The following is a 15,035-nucleotide window of genomic DNA, read 5'->3' as shown; positions in this document are numbered from 1 at the left end:
TGCAGACCCCCCCCTCGAGTGAAACACACCGTCTAGTCCTAACACATCCACAAACACACACCCACACCCACACCCACCCGCCATCAGTCACCGTCAGGGCAGATAGCAGTGGCCGTCAGGCAGATGAGTGACGACCAGGCCTGTTACCTAAGCGGCCGCATGACAATGGGCCTTTGGGATGAGATAGAGAGACAAAAGCCATATAGCAGTACAAGACAACACACCTTAAGATTTTCATTATCTGCTGCACAATTAGATAATAAATAGGTGATATAAAGTTGGAATGCAACATTCGACCAAAATGCCCAGTTCCCCAAAAAAGTAACACGCAGATAAATAATCTCTGTATGGTCACAAAACTTTTCACTCGCAATCTGCTGATACTCATGCAGCATCAAACGAGCAGTGAGGTCAAATTACAATTCGCACTAATCCCAACTGGTTGAAATTACCGGATGCTTTCATATACATCCTGGAGAAAAGCCTAATGATAATATGTGTTTAATGTAGTCTTCACAGCAATTTCAACATGACACCACTTCTGTCAAGTCTAAAGGACTTATTCCCCCGACAAGTCTAGAAATATAAAGAGTGAAATAGCTACCAAAGGTATCACAAATGCCTTCTTGAGTCAGCAATACACAAATCCCATTAAATCCCTTTTAATTGCACCTCATTGAAGCAAATCCTGACTGCTTGTGAACAGTATAAAAATATAGATTATAATGACTTGGGGGCGGTGGACAGACTTTGGATTTTAGCCTCATCGATATCTTACCCCTCCCTGTCTGAACACACTTTTGCAAGCTTTGGGAGTGGGATGAGTACAGGCCAGGAGGGTGCGTTCGCCTTTTGAAAGCAGATGTTGTTCCCTGACTGATGCTACACTCCCTGCCCCACACAAACAGAGTCACTCAAACATACACGTTCCAGGCACGCCACAAGATTTATAACAATAAAAGTCTCCCCAAAAGGCAGCGAAACTCACCGCCCATTTTGCAAGCAGCCTTGAACTCTGGCTGATCTGCTATTTGTTACCTGGAGCGCTTGGCAAAAAAAAAAAAAAAAACTGCTCTCGCCCAAACACTTGAAAGAGCTTATTGCTCATGTTGCCCACAAGTTCAGCGTTGTGTTTCTAGTGGAAACACAACATCTCTGTTAAGCTTGCCACGCCACAAACTTAAAATACCTTGATCCAATTAGAGACACGGGCTTATTTGCTCAAGTATAAATGTTTAAATTGGTAATACCAGCAGGTAATAATTAAATTCCCCCAGCCAGCCCCCTGCAGAATATGTGTACTGCATGTGGAAACGCAGCGAGCACAACAATTGAGTCACAGGTTTGGGCACCAATGGATGGTGATTGTGGCTAATCCAACAATTGCCACAGCTCTATTGTATGTCGCACACTTTTGTTGCAAACTCGTGACCTTATTAACCTTCTTAATCCTCAACTGGCTTCTCACGATAAGGGGCTTACAACCACACTCACAAGCATGCACTCGAACTTTCATTTTGATGCCCGACAAATACTTCAGAAGCCCTATCCACCTGTTTTATCCGGCACACCTGAGGTCCTCTGCATAATATCAACAGAAGCCCCCGAGTCATCCAAGACAATTAACGCTCTCCCTTAGATCAACAGTGGGGGGAAAAATGGATGACGGCGTTTGGAGCAGAGGGCCCTCCCAGTGTGGGCACATGAGAAAGCAGGTCTGATTGGTATTAAGTGGTGAGATTAAAAAGCCATCGCACAGGTCAGGTCAGCTGGTGTTCATTTGAATGCATTACCAGGGTCCGAGGCTAGATAATTCTCTCATTAGTGCCACTCAAACCCTGAGTGACAACACGGGTGAGAAGGGAGCATGTCGTACAACACTTAGAGTTAATTAGTCCACGCACACTGTTGCTCTGCACCCCGTGCGTCTGCTCTCTCCTCATCCTTTTGAAGCGGCCTGTGCTTAAAGGAGTCTGCAGTTAATCGAGGATGAGACGTGGTGTTTTCTGAGGAAATCCCTTGTTTTGGGAAAAAAAAAATTAGAAATGGGTAAATTTGTCGAGCAAAAGTATTTATATATTTATATTTGTCCGTCCGTCCAATTTAGGCTTCCGTCTCTCTCGAGGGTACAGTCTGGTCAGGTTGCCAGTTCATCACAGGGCGAACACATTTAGTTACACTCAGATTTGCATCTAGAGTTGTTTTTTAGTTTTTTTTTAAGCAACCAATTCAACTCAAAACCATGCTTTAGGACTTTCAAAAGAAATTAGTGGACCAGGATAAAACCAGCGCATGCATGGGGACAACATGAAAAGTCCACACAGAAAAGTCCCAGAGCCCAATCAAGACGAGACAATGGACAAAATTGGGAAGTCATCAAGTATCTAAAAACTCAAATTGTGAAAGTATAACAAATCCAATGTGCTTTCCAGTGTTGCTGTGAATCTATAGAATACAATACAATACAATACAATAGAAATAATCTATTTATCCCAGAGGGAAGTTCCATAACAACTATCAGATTGAAATGGGGCTCAGTACTGACAGTTTGTGTAACTTCTCAATGAAGGAAGAGAGTAAAACTCATTCAATCTTCTACACTGCATGAGGGATTTTTTTCCAAATCTCCAAATTTTAGCATAAGAACAATTTCAGAACACATACAGGATACAAACCGGTGATACTCTCACTTGGTTCATAGAAGAAAAAAAAAACATTTAATTGAATTTAAATCCAGTTTCCACTGCACTCATGGCTACTCTAAAAAGACAAAAGAAGAAAAGATATATACAAGATGCATGCTGTTACATTGGCTGTCATAACAGTGCTGTGCTTTGCTTAGACTTTCTTTAAAAATATGTTGAGCTGTTCTTACCAGGTTAGACGTCACTCACAACCATAAAATAAATTAGAACAATGGCAGGCTTTTATCTGTTAAACACATCAATACAAACAGAGAAGATCTTCAAGTAGACAGTTCTGATTCCTGCCACATCCTGTTTGGTCCGTTGGACATGTCTTTGGTCCCTGCTGCGTTCAACCTTCAGTCGAATCGCTCCAAAGTCTGTTTGGATGTTGGTCGAGACATGTTTTACTCACAATCCCAGTCTTTTTTATTTAGATAGCATCAAAGTTTGGATGGCAGCATTTCTCAATCCATCTTTACTTTTCGCCAAGTTTACTTCGAAAGGCTCGGCACGTCCTGGACAGGCTGCCAATACACACACGCCTGAGAGCAACAAGAGGTGAACATGCGAACTCCACCGAAGAGTCGGACACTCTAATATTTAGTTTCCAAACCAAGCGATATCTATTATCTGTCCCTTGACTCTTTCCTCTCTTGCCTGGTTGATGACATGTTTGCATATTGGGAGCATGAGGTCGCATCCATGTCATCAATCGCTCTGCTCACACGTCGGTCTGATAACTACACCTGCACCACCGCTTTCTCCACCCCTGTTTTAAGGGTTTCTTGGGATTGTCTCTGATTTCCCCCTCTTTATCCTCACTTGCTTTGACTCACACTCGCACCATTGTTCCTATGAGCAACAACACTCGGCTCATTGGCCCACACACACACACACACCAAGGGGGGGTTCTCTACTGCCACCACTGCTGGGCTTACCCACCGCACGCACACACACACACACACACACACACACACACCGAAAACCAGAACACCAATCTCTGCGTGTGCCCCCTTCTGTAACTCCCCAACTGCACCCCCAGCTGAGCATACGGGGTTAGCTGAATATTCTAGAAGCTTTCAATTTTTCAGGCAGGTCTGCGAACCCCCTCCGTCACGCAGCGCCATCACACTCAAGGGAGTTAGAATTTTGACAGTCGTTAGCAGGGTCATCCGGAGTCCCTCGGGGAGGGGAAGAAAAGAAACGGTTTCGAATTGCCTTTCTGTCTTTTTATTCTCTCTACGTCGCCTTTGCTTCAGTTCTCTGTATGGGTCTGTCATAATTCCACTTCCTGTCTTCCGGGCCTCGGAATACTCATCCCCCCCCCTCAATCTGGCCTCCGCCGCCGAATTCGTCAATCAGCCCAGGCCTTCCATGCTGCTTTTTATAACTTCGATGTCACGCTTCTTACGCCACTGTCAAAAATGGTGACAGAGCTCCAAACCGCTGGTTATGCCAAAGTAAGGCAGTTATCCACTTGTATAATGTACTGTTAGAGCTCTCGCAGGATCAAATAGGGATGCGAAGAAAATGGCTTCCAGCTGAAGGAGAACGAGGAGGGGGGGCTTGCGAGGAAGACGGAGAGGAGGAAAAAATGAGAAAACATTTCTTCTTCTAACTCTTTTGCACTAATATGAATTCCCAGTGAAATGTCTCGCGAAGTAGGTCAATGGGATTTAGAAAGTTTGTGCTGTTTTTTTTTTTTTTTTTTTCATTTTTCCTCCCTCTTCTTCTCATACACACTTGTCAATGGAAAATGAGCAATGCGATTAGGAGAGGGGAAGATGATGAGCTGGAGAGAGTGAAAAAGAGCAAGAAAAAGGAAAGGAAGGGGAGAAAAGAAAGACGGCGGGCTGAGTGGTGGTTTGGGGCTCTCACGGGTCCCTCACCAGCTGACTGAGAGGACCCAGACAAAGGAGCGAGCGAGGAGATTTATATCTGTGCTCAGGAGAAAGGGAGTGGCTCACGTCTCTTCATCTTGATATTGACGCAACAATCTAATTATACTATTTCTCCGGGGAATATGCATATGAGGGTAATCAGTAAATAGAAAAAGGTAATTATTTGCCACAAGTCCTACCCTTTGCACCTGTAAGCACTGCATTGATATACAAGATTGCAGTTTTCCTATAATTCGCAATGAAGATAGTTTATTAGCAGCTAAATTATTTAGTTAATTTATAATAAGTAAATGAATTTCCTAGTTATTGAATATTTCATGTTGTCTGTCAAAATGTAATGAGTTAAGTTTGGTCAAATACAAATTGGCCTCTCTGGGTAATTTGCCAGAATGTTCCTCAGGGTAAATCTCTGCCAGCGAATGTGATTGAACGTTACAATTAAACGTGCTAATTCATTGTCAAAAGCAACTTATCTATACACATGATATATTTGGCGCCTAATTGGAAAGCACATTTAGAAATGGTTTATTCGGTGACTTTCTACATCGCGGCCCTAATCAGAATAAATTCTGCTCGCTGTAATGAAAGAAGTTGAATATTCGTAGTTGGTGCTATTAAAAAGACTGGAAGTGTGAATTATTTAAATGCTAATTAATGTTTTAAGCTTTCCAAGAAGCAATAGGCACATATTATTCCTCAGTTCCCCACAAATGGCTAATTTCAACATTCACTAAGTGCAGAGTAACCTCTTGCTCATATTTCATTCAATCAATTCAGCAGCAGTGGAGGTGCTTTCACCCATGCAGCTACCTCGACTCAGCGATGGAGGAAGATGGAATCCATCAATACTGGCAGACAGTTGCTGGGATTACTAATCAAGTCTTAGCTGGGAATTCACTTGCCCATAGGCTGCAGTGGTGAATCATGGGAACCATGTTTCAGAAATGCCTCTGATGTGATTGTAATTCAGGGAGGAGACGCTCCAATTGTTGCTATTCCTTCACTTTTTTTTTCTTTTTCTTTATTTTTTGTAACAGCGGCATGTTTGATTTCAGGTGTGAGAGTTATTGCCACATAGCAAATCTCGGTTTGAGTCCAGGTTTGGCTTGGGGAGCTTTCTGTGTGAAGTCTGCATGTTCTCACTGTGTCCATAGGGGCTTCCACAGTCCAAAAACTGAAAAGAAAATTGGATAAATGCTGATTTAAATTTGCCTGTTGGTGTGACTGGACCTGAAAAGTTTCATGTTGCATCTGTTCTGCAAATGTTCAGTGTTTTTGTGCTACATCTCCAGGACCTGTGACAGAGCCACAGATATCACATGAACTTCAATCGGGGCTAAAATAGAAAGAGATGTGGCTCAAGTTCGCCTTCAAATCAGCCGGCACAGAAGTTTTAATGTGAGCAGCAGCGGCATCATTCATGTTTCTACAATAGCTTGTTATTCATCATAAGACAAAGGAGATTCTCACTCAGCTTGACATAGATGGAGGAGGGCCACAAGGGTATTATTCACATCTGTTGAAAACAGTAAGCACATCCAACTGGATGTCACGATACTCCATGCTTATTAATGCAAACAAAGTCTCTCAACACAGAATATAAATTGCATTTTTCCTTCACATCGGTGCACAAATGTTAATTGTGTTAAATATATGACGTACTGTGGATAGGAAAAAAAGAAAAATCAGTTTTGCTTTATCGTCACACGAACGGGCTGCAGATTACATTGCACGTTGAGTTGAAAGTTGCGCTTCTCCCCCGTGCCACAAGGTGGCACTGTAGGCTCACAAACAGATACCAGTTAAATTTTTTTCATTATCTCCTATTCTCCTGTTTACTGATGCACACGTGTCATTTCATTTAGCTTCAGCCCTCCAAACAAACGTCTACAATATCTTTCCTTGAATCAGACACACCTGTACACAGTAATACCAAAGCCTAACATTCAATAGATCTCTCTTAAGCTCCTCGGCTCCACGGTGCATTGTTCAGCACTCAATCGAAATAATCCCTAACCTTAACCACAGTATGCACACAGAATCAACAGAGGGGCCCTGGGAGGCTTTTTTTTTTTTTTTTTTCCCGCCTTGTTCTTCCTGTTTTTTTCTCATAGTAAAGAGTTTGCACAGCTGTCCAGGGAACACAAATGGCATTATGCTCTCTTCCTGTGGCAGGACATCTGTTGCTATCAGCTGGCATCAGTTCAGGTCTGCTGAAGTGTTCCCTACACAGTTTGATAGCATCATCATAACTTGGTTGGCCACTGTGTTTTATCTCATGTCGGGAGCTTTAGCTTTGATAGGTGAGGAGACTGTAAAAGGAAGGCCTACGTTGCTGCATAATATGTAACCCATTTTCCATATCATTTACATAATAACATTTAATCTAATCATTTTTTCAAAGTTAATGCGATGTGAATCTCTCCAATGAACACACAGATGTTTCACTTTTTCAAAGTTCATAGTTTATCCGGCAGACTAGTTGGCGTCTTGTATTGTGTGGGAATCCATCATTTGTTTAATTTCATTATATGGAAATTACTCTATATCTATCTATATGTTAATACTGGCATCCAATACTGTATCAAGGCCTGCATGATTACTATTACCGACTAAAAACATCCAAAGAACACAAATGCTTTCTATTTTCTGAGAAAGCAGCACAGCTGTATATCACAGCTGAACTCATGTGACTCTCATTGGATATTGTAAGAGCTCCATGAGATCATACTGACGTGAATGGGAAACTAAAACAATTGAGCTTTCACATAATGCACAAATGAGCATAATAACACTGGTAATAATAATGCTGAGCACTGTTATTCAGGCAAGTTCTTGCGCAGCCCTATGAAGCAGCTGCAGTAGCTTGGCCCAGCGCACTCACAGCTGCTTTGGCCCTCCATAAACCAACTTGTGCAGACTGACTGGGAATTACGGAGGACAGAATACTAATTGTAGTTCAACTAAATCAACACAACCCTGTATGCCTGCGTCTTCACATCCCCAGCTGCTTGTTGGACTTGGAAAAAAAAAAAAACTCAAATTCTTCATCTACACTGTGTGGAAGTAAGTGAGCTCTATTGGGTTGATCCAATGTGTCTTTTTAAAGATCGCACACAAAAAAATAAAGAATAAATCAAGTCAATGGAAGAATTGCTTTTATTTCGATTGACCTGATGTATATTTTGCAATGATCTTGGCATATTCTCTCCCAGAACGGTACATTGTCCGACTCAGCTCGGCATCAGAGAAGTCCACGCGGAATAATCCAAAACGGACACTGAATCCATCGGCCCATTCAAAGTTGTCCATCAGCGACCACGCGAAGTACCCACAGACATCGACCCCGTCTTCTTTTATAGCTGGAAACAAAATCAAAAACCTAGTCAGGTAATTTTTTTGTCTGTGCAAGTCTTCCTTCGATTGGAGATCATAATGAAAAAGAAGATGGCGAAAGAAGAAATAAAAGACGGTGTTGTCTTTCTCCTGTGTGCGTAAAGCTTCCTCTCTGCAAACAGTTTCTCGTGTCACATGAACAGAGAAGAGTTCAGAGACATTGGATGGATTTCCAGCAGCTCCATTTATTGCAGTATTTTATATACCTGAAAATGTAAAAGTATAAAGCCTGGCTACATGGTGTCACTAAGAAAAACTGACACAACAAACACTGTGAGGTGAAATCACAAACCACTGCATGATCGCACAGTCAAAGAAAAATAGTTTTTGGAGCTATTAAGTTTTTGGTGAATATAGTAGAATTTTTGTTTCAATCAAATCATCATGTAGTGTGTACGAATTTCCACAAAATGTAAAAAATAAAGTGTACAAAAACATGAATAAAACTTTCTGAATGTTTCAAAGAATTTAGCGACAGTGCAAAACTTCTATTTTCATGTTGGACAGACTTAAAAAGTTCCAATTTACTCATTTTGAACAATTCAGGATGAACTTATTACCTACAATTTGCCCAATAATAAAAAATACTCTGTTACTGCCGACAGGAACTACAGCTTCCAATAATGTTCGAAGAGCAATTACCTTTAGCCACTTCCAATATAGTGTCCTTGTAAAATTGACAGCGGCGGTCATCCTCAATTTGCAGCGGGCCCACCTGAGAGAATCCATTCTCTGTGATGTAGACCGCCGGGTTGTTGAAAGTGTCCTGGAAAGTCATAGGGCAAATATTGTCAAACAAGGCATCGCAGCTGTCAGGCATTCCGAGGAGAGACAGATTGGTCTACAGTGTGCCGTTTAGCCGCATTTCAACGGTGCCAGGCTCAAACTAATGGTGTGTGACAAGTCGCAACAGCAGGAAATTGCTCGTTTGCAAACACTTTTCAGCAAAGTAACTGTTTCATTCAATGTGACAGCACTAATGAAGCATCAGTGTTTTTCTGGAGGTGTTGAAAGGAGATTACCGCATACAAAATCAATAGGAAGACGCTAAACAAATGTCAGAGTATTCTCCTTGTTTGGTTGAAGGCGATCTGTCTTGTTGGTCAATTTAGTTTGATTCTTAGAGAGAAGGAAAGTGAAATGTGCGAATAGAGGTTATGGCTGATCTTTGGGTCATGTCATTTTAGCCATGTGGAATTGATTAAACTATTAGGCGAATAAACAAATCCTCAAATTGTTAGAAAATTTTCTTAGTTTTACCTTGATATACTTGAGAAGTTTTCTAAGGCCGTAGGGCACAACAGCCAGCCACGACACCCCACAGATGGGCCAGGATGAATCCACAACTTCTTCTACATGTCGGTCACTTTTCATACACAGCATCTCTTCACCGTCTCCTCCTGCTGTCACTTTGCGGGACGTGTAGTAGTTCAACGCAAAGAAGTCGGCTGTTCCCAGAATGGCAGGTTCATCCTCGGAGAAGCGGGGCAGCCTTGACTCGCCGCCGTGTTTCAGCTTTTCGCTCTGAGCGTCTACAGCGGCTCTCATTATTTCTGGATAGTCCCCCGTTACAAACACGGGCCAGGCGAACCATCCCAGTGTGAACGCAAGGGCACGTTCACAGGCGGCGATATCCTCCTCGCAGCCCGGGTGTAGCGGCTCAATCCAGTCACTGTTGATGGCCAGAGACACTGCACCCTTCTGCCGCGGCCTGTAGAGAGAGTCATAACTGTGCCAGGCCATGGCGTGGCCACGCAGCATGTTGTGCCCGACCAGGTAGGCCGCAGTACCTTTTTCTTGTAAGCCCGGGGCATGGGTGCCGTCTTCATTACCCAGCTTGGCGCACACGTACGGCTCATTGATAGTGATCCAAAGTTTGACACGGTCCCCAAATGTTGCGAAACAAAACTTGGCATAACCGTCAAACAGGCCTGCAATCGCTGGGGACTTCCAGCCCCCCTGGTCCTGGAGAGCTTGAGGCAGGTCAAAGTGGTAGAGAGTGACCATCGGCGACACATTGCAAGACAACAAGTCATCAATCACTTTGTTGTAGTACTGTACACCTGTTGAACAGACAGAGTCGGTAATAAATAACAGGTCAGTACATATTTAAAGCAGCCATATATGCTTGGGTTTAGTCATCCTGCTTGGTATGAGAATACCTTTTTGATTGACATGCTGTGTTGTCCCGCGAGGCAGAAGACGGGCCCAGGAGAAAGACAGGCGGTAGTGCGTCAGTCCAAGCTGCTGGATACACTCCAGGTCTTTCTCCCACAGCTCATAGCTGTTACAGGCCACATCTCCATTCTGTTCCCCAAACACTCTGCCTTTCTCGTGACAAAACGTGTCCCAGATACTCGGTCCCTTACCGTCTGCCTGCCAGCCACCTGAACAAGCACATAAAGGTTGTTGCATTTCATCACAGATGGGACGTTGACATACACGGAAGTTTCTGTGGATTTTCAGGGGCTTTATTGTGACTGTATCTTTTGCTCGCATGCACATGGATCCATTGTTTTCCATTGCCTCTAATTTAACAGTGTTTGCCACATTGAAAGTATGGAGCTTTGTGACAAAATTAAACATAAATCCATCCCACAGGAAAACTGGATGGTTTAAGTAAATGTCTGTTGTTCTTTCAACAATATTTCATTCATATAGAACTGCCAACTAAACAAAACAAACATGGGAGCAAATCCCGACACTTTACATCTAAGCAAACTTTGCTTGCCGGGTCTGCTGTGATGTTTGGGAGGTGATTTAGGAATGGTGCCCATAAGTTAACAAACAACTTCTAATTTCCTTGTAGTCTTCAATTTAAACGCTCCATTGGCTGAAACTTGAAAATCCCCCCATACACAGCGGCCTATAATTAGCCCACTGGAAAAGAACACATCTTATTGGTCGAAGAGAAAGTGTATGCTGGGCATTTGAAAAAAGCCCCTCACCTGACAAGTTCACGAGAATCAATCGAGGAGTTGTTTAAACATTTTTCTTAAACATTGCATTGATTTCTTCTGTGGCCTTTACCCAAACAGAAATATAGAAGGGCATCTCCAGATGCAATAAGAATCTCCTGTACAAAGGGGAGAAACCCAAGGATACAGTGAGATTGAAGAGTACACTGTAGCCTGTAAAGGATCATGTACTGACTCTAATATCCTATTGCACTACCAATCACTTCATGTAAAGGTTTGTTTATCTCCATTACCTTTTAAAAGACACGTGTTCGCGTCACAGCAACGTGTTGCTGAGATTAAGAGTTATAACCGACTTCAATCATGCTATGATCTGATATGTTGGCAGTATTTCCTGCAGGGCCTTTTTGCAACGTTAAACCTGACATGTGACACTCCTGTAAGGATCCTTCACTCCTGCAGCGTGGTTGTGTTTACTTACCTTCTATTTGATACGCAGCAGTTCCCGCTCCCCATGCAAAGTCCCGAAGAAACATGATCTCCGACATTCAGGACTGAGCTAAAGCGGTCTTTGTATAGTACTGCGGAGAAGGTGTTTTGTAGTGTTTGTGCCTACTACCTATGCCTACTACAACCTAGTAGTCGTAATGATCATGTTGTTAGGAAGAACTTCGAAATGAGAGGTTCAGGGGACAGATAAACGTTCAGGGAAAACTCAGAGCACAATCCCAAGTAGGTTTTTTCCCCCCTTTATGTTGGCCTCACTGATTAAGAACAACAATTAAAACCAAAATCCACATCAGCTATATCGTTATAATGTATTAGTTTCTAATGGAAATTGCGTGTAGGTCTCTTTAGTTTTAAATTACCGGAGAGTACCTGAATGCATCATACGAGGGTACGTTCCTGCGTGATGACGTCGACTGCCGTGAGAGTTTGCCATTTTCTTACCGTTTAAATAAGTAATAAATAACAGGAAAAAACTAAATGCTACGAAATATTTCGTGTTTGGTGTTAGGAATATTTTTTATTAATTCTCTCTTTGCAAATGCCAGGTTATCCAAACTTAAAACATTTTTTTAAATAAATGTGACAAAATACATTCTATTTTATTAAGTTATAAATCATGTACACTGAAAAATGAACACTTAGTCCCCCCAAAATTCTAACATTTTGCATTGCCAATGTTGCAAACAGCATCTTAAAAAGAAATACACTCAATTTTAATACCAAAGCCTTGTGACCGTGCCCTTGAGTGAACATCAAGCTTTAGAAAAATATATGACTGGAGTTTGAGATGAAAGAATAGCCTCAAGGCAAATGTTCGCTGGCCTGTGCTCACTTCAACGCTATCCACTAATCAAGTTTTCTATGGGATGAAGTGACTCACCCGACCCCATCATAACAAAGAAAATGGATTGTGTGCCAAAAGGCAAACAAATCCTTATCAACCAAACCTCCGACTCATCATCCTCTCAGAAGTGCAGGATTCAAGGGGGTTTTCCCATCTCCATGTGACTTCATCTTTCATGGCTTTAATGTGTGCAGCAAACTAGACCCTACTTGTTGCAGCACCAACAGTAAAAGAAATGCCATGCCATTGTGAGAGGAACATGTTTAATTTGTGTAAAAGTAGTAGCAATGAAACCCAAAACGGCAATCAAATGTAGGATAATGATGATAACAACAACTACAATAATAGTTTTGTGTAAAGTACTTGTTGAAATAAAAATAAAACAGAATCAAATGATTACAATAATTGTAGAAAATTACAAAAAAAAAAATTGAGCACAACAAACGGAGACAAAAAGTCACACACAAAACTGTTGGGTAAGAAAGGCCATTTAAAATTCGACAAATACATTTGAAATGATCACAGTACATTTGGAGCACTTTTTTTTTTTAACTACTGTTTGGCATTTTGATGGATTTACGTTTGAGTCTGTTGGTAATGGTGGCCGAGAGGCAAGAGAAGTGGACATGGAATGAGAAGTTCCCAGGTTTGAATCCCATTGTGGGCCTCTGAGCATGACCTTTGACCTCATCAACTCTCTGGAGCACCTTTAGGTGGCAGCCTAGACATAGGATGGGAAAATGCCTCTTCCAGGGGATAAATAAAGTGTCATTAGTTTAATTTACAATGCAACGTCACCCCTCCCTTGATTTTTATATTTCAGAATACAATGTTGACTTGTTTCTTGTGAAAAGGCACGTAAATAATAAAAAAGTGTAGTGTTTTTTTATGTCCTGTGCAGATTTTTTTTACCATTTAAGTTGGCTTCCATAGTGCAGGGGTGTCAAACATAACCACCAAGCAAACTGTAAAAATTATTATCAATAGTTTTCTCAATGTTTTTATAACGTATACCCTCCGCCACAACAATGAAAAACTTTACAGTGTAAATTTGAAGGTTTACAAAAATGAGTTACAGTAGTTCTAAACTTAAGATCACGAATTTATACTTTTAGTCTGAAAAACGGAAATGGTTGCTGTGAATTTGTCGTGCCCGTGATTTTACTCTGAAAGGCGGAAGTGTTTTTTGTTGTCAACTCGCCGAGCCTTGATGGCGGAGGACTGGGACCAGGACCACGGGAAGAGGACTTTTCAATGGATACTAAACTAGTTTTGAGGACTTTTCGTACGCTGGGGCTCCCGCTACAGCCACAATAACCACCCCGGATACGATTCTAGGTGACGTGAGTCGTTTCATCCACGCTTTCGTCTGGAATTCACCACTTTCTTTGCGTTGGAAAAGTGTATTTCTTTTTCCTCGTCAAAGTAATTTCCTGCTGGTGCTCATGGGATAAACGGTCTCCTCGCTCCTATTTGGTTTACCTTGTAGTCCAAAGTCTAGAGAGACTGAAGCCGGAGTGGGTTTCCTGAAGTTGGATAGCCTGGGATGACGGCGGCCGCCAACCCGGGGAAAAGACAACACGGAGTCGGACCCACGCTATGAGCAACAAAGAGCGGCGGTGATAAACAACCGGGAAAGTTATCGAGCGGACGCCGAGGAGAGTCTAGCTTCGGTGGGTTCGTCGACTCGGGGGGGGGGGATGAACGCGGCACCGGGATGGGAAGGGAATTCTAAATGAGTCGTTTTTTCCAAACAAAGGAGGACACCTCTGTGGGACTGAACGCCGCCGAGCAAAGGGAATGGAGGAGGAAGGCTCGCTTGAGCCGAACGTCTCGTTTTTGTCCGCCCGCGAAGTCTCCCTCTGACGGACTTCCTCCACATCCACTCGCTCCCCACCCGCGGCTGCCCGCTTCCCTTCGCCCGCGGTGCAGGCTGAGAAAAATGAGGGTGGATCGGCTGCAGTTGTTTGTGCTCCTGCTGCTGAGTGACTTCTCGGCGCGGTCGTCCGCCTGCAAATCGTACGACGAACGGCCGAAAAGCGGTGGGAAAAGCCTGCCGTCCGACAGGAAGGTGGTCTGCAGCAACATGGAGCTCCATCAGGTGTTACCCCCGGACTCCTTCCCCAACAGGACGGTCACACTGTGAGTACACGGGGGACCCCCCGATTCTACTGTCATTTTCAAGCAGATCCTTTCACTCAAACCTAAACAAACACAACAGATACTCCCCCGCGGTCTAAGTAACTGAAGATAGTTTCATTCCAAAGTGTTTTCAAAAGTCCAGGATGATTTGTGGTCGTTTTCCAGTCCATGTCAGCCATACATCACCGTTTCACAGCTACACACTATAAAATGTAAAACACCATGTAACAGGAACCATCTGTCTTCCTGGACTGCAGCAAGTCATTTTTCAGGAAGATACTCTGGCCACTAAATTAGTGCTTTATGCGTGACACTTTACATTTACAGGTGTCAGTCAGAATTCATACTTCAAGTAACTGACAGTACTGTAGGGAAGTAAGCAGACTATGTATGGCTCTTCCACATGCCACAGAGGCTACTGTTTGTTACCTGAATACATTGATGGGTTCAAACTATGTCTTCTTTCTTTAGACCAACAGAATAGAGTAAGTGTAGTTTTTTCTTTTCCGCAAAACCACCATACTCCACTCTGCTGCTCATTCCTCAAATGCATAGCCCTTACAAATGAGGCACAGTTCCAATGTGAATTGAACAGGCTTACAAATCCTATATGACTTATTTACGAAGACATTTTCTT

At 42.7% G+C, this 15,035-nt stretch overlaps 2 protein-coding genes across 3 annotated transcripts in view; one reads left to right on the top strand and one right to left on the bottom strand.

Annotated features, from left to right (window-relative positions):
- Nucleotides 1-7,033: 7,033 nt before the first annotated feature.
- Nucleotides 7,034-11,779, bottom strand: gba3 (glucosidase, beta, acid 3). Of its 2 annotated transcripts, XM_080486611.1 has the most exons (5): nt 11,384-11,779; nt 10,147-10,371; nt 9,245-10,047; nt 8,627-8,750; nt 7,034-7,950 (listed from the first exon to the last, which is right to left on the bottom strand). In XM_080486611.1, exons 1-5 carry the CDS (start codon nt 11,448-11,450, stop codon nt 7,748-7,750), a joined length of 1,422 nt encoding a protein of 473 aa, XP_080342737.1. In that variant the 5' UTR covers nt 11,451-11,779; the 3' UTR covers nt 7,034-7,747. The 2 variants fall into 2 exon arrangements, with proteins under 2 accessions (XP_080342737.1, XP_080342738.1); XM_080486612.1 differs by lacking the exon at nt 10,147-10,371 and having other exon boundaries at nt 7,729-7,950; nt 11,384-11,565.
- A 1,665-nt stretch (nt 11,780-13,444) lies between these two features.
- Nucleotides 13,445-15,035, top strand: part of adgra3 (adhesion G protein-coupled receptor A3) — a 29,356-nt gene continuing 27,765 nt past the window's right edge. The window contains exon 1 of the mRNA XM_080486332.1: nt 13,445-14,398. Coding sequence (XP_080342458.1) covers nt 13,992-14,398 — 407 coding nt within the window. The 5' untranslated portion in view covers nt 13,445-13,991. The remainder of the gene's footprint in view (nt 14,399-15,035) is intronic.

The sequence above is a fragment of the Lipophrys pholis genome (assembly GCF_963383615.2).
Source record: "Lipophrys pholis genome assembly, chromosome: 18".
In the NCBI taxonomy this organism is placed as follows: Eukaryota; Metazoa; Chordata; class Actinopteri; order Blenniiformes; family Blenniidae; genus Lipophrys; species Lipophrys pholis.
The sequence above is the reverse complement of the archived record's forward strand: the minus strand, read 5'-3'. Positions and strand labels throughout refer to the sequence as shown.

Excerpts from the sequence above, each read along its gene's own strand:
- gba3 (XM_080486611.1), bottom strand. The coding sequence starts at position 11,450 with ATGTCGGAGATCATGTTTCTTCGGGACTTTGCATGGGGAGCGGGAACT. Across the intron at positions 10,048-10,146 it reads ACAGCATGTCAATCAAAAAG|GTGTACAGTACTACAACAAA; the intron begins GTATTCTCATAC and ends TCTGTTCAACAG. Across the intron at positions 7,951-8,626 it reads TATATTGGAAGTGGCTAAAG|CTATAAAAGAAGACGGGGTC; the intron begins GTAATTGCTCTT and ends TTTTGTTTCCAG.